This window comes from Haemorhous mexicanus, chromosome 3 (assembly GCF_027477595.1).
Source record: "Haemorhous mexicanus isolate bHaeMex1 chromosome 3, bHaeMex1.pri, whole genome shotgun sequence".
Lineage (NCBI taxonomy): Eukaryota > Metazoa > Chordata > Aves > Passeriformes > Fringillidae > Haemorhous > Haemorhous mexicanus.
In genome coordinates, this window is record NC_082343.1 from 2,604,165 (window position 1) to 2,610,340 (window position 6,176).

Genomic DNA, 6,176 nt, shown 5'->3' on the forward strand with positions numbered 1-6,176 from the left:
AGTCACTACAGACCTGCCCTCCTCAGGTCTCTCCTTGTGTGTCAAACAAATGTGAGATACGCCAAAACCCAAACTCTCACTAATTCTAGAGGAGAAACACACAGCTATTCCTACTTATTACCTGCCTGCCCACAAACACTCCATAAAGCATTTGAAATGGAAGAAAAGAAAAAAAATCTAGCTAATCCTTCATCTAAGTTCTTAAGAGTTTAATTTGTCTTTGTAATTAATTCTAATTGCCTATACACATGCTAGCAATAGAAACATGGTGCTGCACATTATAACCTGCCTGTCATTCTTTTTGTTATTGAATTGCTTTTTCCCCCTCCTGCCCTGAATACAACACTGAATAATTTTAAAGAGAACATAGGAGATCAAGTGTCCCAGTTATATATGCAAGGAAAAGAGGCAAAAGCAATGACAGCTCTGAGAGTTCAGCAAGGAAGAGAGGTAGAAGCAGTGACAGCTGTGAGAGTTCAGCCAGTTATGCTCATTCAAGAACTGAAGGGTGTTTTATTCTCACATTTTGAGGAACAAAAGGACAATCCCTAAAACTCGGAACAGACTTCCATCAGATCCCTCCATGACAAGAAACCTGAGAGAGTTTGAAGTTTAACACAGCCTGTGCCACGAGGGAGGAAGTGTGACACACTGCCACCAAGCAAAGTGACAACCCGATCAAGGGTTCTGTCTCCTTCCTTGCCCGGTGAACAGACTCCATCAACACCTGCGTGTGAAAGCAGAGCAGCTGCGGGTCTTTGTGGAAGATGTGAAAGTATCACCCGAAAGCCTCCGGCCCGAGGTGACTGCAGGGAGACACAGATGGGAGAAGCATCGCTCTTGAGCTCTGATGTCACAGCTCTGAATAAATCCCCGGTGGCAGAAGTCTGGCATTTCTAAAAAGCAAGAATCTATCCACTTGTAACCTTATGCAACACCTCAGGCAAAGCGGGAGGATGGCGAAAGCTTTGTCACAGCGCACCCCACCCAATTTAAGCAAAAGCAACTGGAAACATAACACGATTTGATTTGAAAAAGCAGTAATCTACCAACGGCTCCATAAACTGCACAAATTCTAACAGAGACCGAACAACGCTCACGAACTTCCTCTTTACTATCGTGTTACATTACAAAACGGCGAGGAAAAAAAAAAAAAAAAAGACAAAAGCTAGCTAGTACCAGGAAGTTATAAACTTCCCCCGCTGAAAAAAAATTCCTTATCTGGTTCCTAATTACACTGAAAATACATAAAGACACGAAGAAAGAAAAAAAACAGCTCTCTCCTGCTTTTGTTGCGACTTTAAAATACACCATATCGTTTAAAGGACAAGCCCAGCTGCTTTCTCTGCGCGTTGATAGCTAGCACACCTATATATTTATCAGGAGTGAAAGTTCATACCTTGCTAAGTGGGAACAGAACACACACTCGTGTTCTGCAAAGCAGCTTTGCCTAGAAATATTATTCTAATTAGTATAGCCAAGTTTTAAATTTAGGGGGTTTTTCTTAACCCTAAGAAAGATACCAGAGAGACGCCTCCCGAAACGATGACAAACTCGGTTTAATTTAGCCTCTAGAAACTTAATTGTGCATTTTGTTGTAATTACTCAGAGCACGATCCCTTATCTGCATTACTTTGCATATGTGCCATCGCTATTTCTCATTCATTTGCATTCTCACAGCCGAGTTCCGATGTGAACGGGATCCCGACGAGACCGACCCAACCTCTCAGCCTGTTGTCTCCATCCCAGCCTGGAACCCGCGCGCTTATTTAACACCTAAACGCTCCCAACCCCACAATTTTAAGAACTAAGAGATCCATTTGAAATGGAACAGCCTCGTAAGACCTCATCCGAAACGCCGGTTCGGCCTCGCAGAGTAAACACCCGACGCGACCAGCGAGGGAGGGCGGGGAGCGCTCGGAGCCCCGGGGCCGCCGCCCGCGCCCCCCGCCCAGCCCCGCCGCTGCTCACCGGCCATGCTGACAGCTCCGCTCCGGCCTCTCGCCGCGGGGCTCCGGCCCGGGCCCGCACAGCTCGCAGGGACACACGGACGGCCGCGGCTGCCGGGTTCGCCGCCCTTTTCAGGGGGAATTTCCCGTGGGGCGGGCGGGCGGACGTGCGCGCTGAGCTGCGGGGCGGTGCGGGGCCGCCCCCCGCCACGCCCCGCCGGCACCGGCCCCGCGGATCGATCCCGGCGGCACCGGCAGAACCGCTCCGGGATGGAGCTGCGAGGGGAGAGCAGGCACAAGTCTGTGCTCCGGTCCTGCCCTGCCCGGTAGCCAAAAGTACGAAGGAAAAAGTTCAGCAACGTTGATTCCAGAGCAGGGCAGGTACGGCGAGAGCCTGTTTCATTCCGAGGGCATCGCCCCGACACCCCCGCTCCGCCAGCCTCGAGAGACCAAGCGCTCTCCTTATCCACCTTTTTCTCGGTTGCATGGAGCCTGGTGGTCAGCCCAGGGAAGGGAAAGCTCCAGGCAAGACTGTACTGCAGCCTCCCAGCGCCTACCCGAGCCCCTCACGGGGTTTTTAAGACGGACAAGGATAGAATTTGATCAAGGTCTGTAGCGACAGGGCAAGGAGGAATAGCTTTAAACTGGCAGAGGGTAGGGTTACATTAGATACTGATAAGGAATTCTTTACTGTGAGGGTGGTGAGGCAGTGGAACAAGCCTAGCCAGAGAAGCTGGAGATGCCCCATCCTTGGAAGTGTTCCGGGCCAGGCTGGATAGAGCTTGGAGCAGCCTGGTCTAGGGGAAAATGCTCCTGCCCAAAGCAGGGGGTTGGAACAAGACGGGCTTTGAGTGGGCTTCCAGCCCACTCTGATTCAATAACTAAGCTGTATGTACTAGGGATAGACCAAGATTGCAGGTAAGGTAAGAAATAATCACCAACAAGCCCATTCAGTCACAATGATCAACTCTAAAGCTACCAAACCTTTGGAGCATCCCACATCCTGCATCTCACAGCTTGGCCCCGACACAGCGGGGTGAAGCCAAGGAGCTGCACACTGGGAACAGTCCCGTGTTTGGATCAGGTGGAGAGGTCAGTAACAAACAAACAAATCTGGGGGCAAATTAAAAAACACCTGAAAAAAGAGGAACACAAAGGAACAGGAAGGCCACACCTAGCTGTGGTGTAAGACTGCTTAGTTAACAATAAAATTTAATTTTTTTTCTTAAATCTGGGAGAGGAATAAACTGTCCTGTGTGAAAATGCAGTTAAATCAGTATCCCTGAAAAAGAAAGATTAATAAAACAACAAGAAAAGCCTGAAAGAACACTCAAGTGAGGTACAAAACTGATAGGTTTTTGCTTTTTTTCCCCACTATCCTATTTCTAAAGCTAAGGTTATTGGGACGTACAGAAATGAAGAACAGCTGAAAATGCTGTTCTATAATCTGCAAATTCATACACCAATCCATGGAACTAAGCAGAGAGGCTGCCAAATGCTTATTACTCTTCCTGCTGTGTAGTCCATCTCAACAAGACTTTTCTTTATGACCTTAGTTTTGGCTCAACTATCCTCATATTTCCTATAAACAAAAATTATCTTTCTCCACCCCACAAGCGAAACTTTCCTTATTGAAGATTCATGGTTTGTCACATGGTAGGATTGTTACACCCCTGTCAAGCTTACAACTGAAATTGGAGTAGAAGAATCCTAGGGAGAACACAGGATAATCAAAATGTCTGTCACATTAGCCTTAGATGATTGAAGAGAAGAAAAACTACATTATTCAGATGTTATAATAAAATAATTCTATGGCTGTGGGTTAGTTTCTTGCCAGAAGAATGTAATTTCTTATTTTCTTTCCCACAAAAAAGGTCAAAAATAAAACAACATAAAATATATAAACCAGCAATGCCCTATAAGTATAAAAAAATTCAGACTAGACTTTTACATCTTCAGGGATTTCTTGGATCCCCTATGATAATGTACAATAAAGCAGGTCTAATATTTTAAATCAAACTTAGACTTTACCTACAAAAGCACACGTGACCACAAAGCACAAACTGACAAAGAGACCACAAATAAAATTGTGCTGCTCTACAACAAAGGCAGCAAATAGGAAAAGTACACGACCTGAATTCTCTCTGCTAAGTGCCCCATCCAAACAATCAGCTCATCAACACCTCGTTTTAGAAGATACTTCAGTTTTTAAACTGATGACCTGGTGGGTAAAGTTTTGTACAAATCTTTATTCACAGGGCTGAACAGCCAGTAAAACGCTCCCAATTTGAGGGCATCCCTGCAGATCACAGGAGTGAGCCGGAGAGGATTTTTAAAAAGAAAGGGGAGCAATTCCTGCGGGATCGCTGAAGCTGTAGATGTGAGTTTTGAATTTGGATGTCAAGGTAAACTAAATACTTTCCCTTACTTATCTCCAGGCTGGTTTTCCAAATCTCTGATAGTAAAAACTGTGACATCTCAGAAAGAATTAATTTAGTTGCTTCCCTAAATGCAGTTTATATCCCTGTTCCCACCTATTTCTTCAGCCCATGACAGTACTAAGTAAACACAGACCAGGGAGGCTGTGGCTCAAACCAGAAGTATCCACTGATTTCTTCAGAAGGAAAGTGTTAGTGTAGGGTGCACAATCTAAACTGAAGTGAAATTAAGGGCAGTATTCCAGGCAATACAAATACTCTGTTATGACTAAAACATAGTAAACATTCCCTACTTTTCCCCAGCTCTTTTGAACTCTACCTCTTAGGGCTTGCAGGAACAGGCTACTCAAAGATAATCCTTAAGATTGCACGTTTGAAATTGGGGTGGTATCTCACATACACAGCAGGGTCTTTGGTACAAACTGCTCCTTGATATCATTTTAAAGAAAAAATAGGAATGGATTGCACTTCTTATAGCATCCCAAAAGCTTTATCTCTCTTCCCTCAAATGATAGTGACTTGTGATAAACAAGCAACCCTGTGAAGAGTTGCACTGTGTAAAATCTATGAGCTCCCATCATCAGAATACACAGACTAGATCTGCCTCAGGAGGACCCTGAACGAAGTGATTGGAGGAGGGACAGCATGAAAAGATGTTTTGATGGTTTTTCTCTAACAGTAGCCATAAGCCAATGGCCAGGGGAAAGCACAACAGTGGGACAAGAGGAGCTTGTAGTCTAAGACCAGCATAGCTGTTTTTATAAAACATTCTATGGAAACCATGAAGCCTTCCCAAGAAAAAGGCAAAAACCTAAGCAAATGAAGAGGCCTTACTCAAAGTTGTGCAAGCATGAGGATATTCCTCTATCCCTGACTGCCCTGTATGCAACTCTGCTCTGCTGCCACTGGAATCCCTGGCACAGGGATTATCCCAGGAGAGTGAGGTGAACTAGAGGATTGCAGTACAGCTTTGGCAATCACAGAAACCTCGTCAGCAGCTGCCACGAAGTGTAAGAACATGTCATAGCTTTGGGTCTATGCAGATCTCTGCAAAAAGCAGGACGGAATTCCCCTCCTGCAGCATTGCATAACAAAAGCCAGGTGCTTCACTATTATTTTTGTCAGCTGACTTTGGCTATAGCCAGAGGCGAGATACCAGAATTCCTAGGCCAGTCTGATCCAGTGCTTCACTTCCTGTCTTCCAGTTAAAGCAAGTGTTTTAAGATCCTATTTCTCTCCAGTTATCAAGTCCAAAGACAAGTCCTACCCTCCTGCTTTTCACTGGCTGCTGCTCCAGCACAGTTAACACCTACATTGCTCTACAAGGAGTAAAGCTCTCCGTTCTGTCAGGGAGCGCCATGGGGCAAGCAAGGCTAGAGTGGAGGAATAAAAAGCCAGCACTAAAACCTCCTACAGCAAAGGACTGAGTGTTTGACATGGTATTTGTCAAGCCTAGGATGGCTCTTCAGTGGTGCTTAGCACAGGCATTGCCCATGGAAGCTGGCTGTGACAGGAGAGCAGCAAAGGCAAACCATTAAGTCTTTGTTTCCTGTTCCCAGCTATCTGACTTTGATCAAAGATAAGGCCCTTGTCACTGGCCTGGTTAAGCAGACACTAAGGTGCTTTCAGCATATGGCTCTCCTAATAAGGTACATCACTAGGAGCAAGAATAGTGTTAATAAAATCATTCTCTTCTCTCCTTAAGGAAGAAAGTTAAATCCTGTTTTCTTGTCCACTCTATCTCAAGCCTCACCTACTGCCAGATTAGAAATTTCCACTCCTCTGTGCC

The 6,176-nt window shown here is 45.5% G+C and overlaps 1 protein-coding gene across 1 annotated transcript in view; it reads right to left on the reverse strand.

Moving 5' to 3' along the window:
• REL (REL proto-oncogene, NF-kB subunit) overlaps window positions 1-2,110 on the reverse strand; it is a 28,623-nt gene extending 26,513 nt beyond the window's left edge. Inside the window, exon 1 of the mRNA XM_059840518.1 lies at window positions 1,972-2,110. Within this exon, the coding sequence (XP_059696501.1) occupies window positions 1,972-1,978 (7 nt within the window). The 5' untranslated portion in view covers window positions 1,979-2,110. The remainder of the gene's footprint in view (window positions 1-1,971) is intronic.
• Between the last annotated feature and the right edge of the window lie 4,066 nt (window positions 2,111-6,176).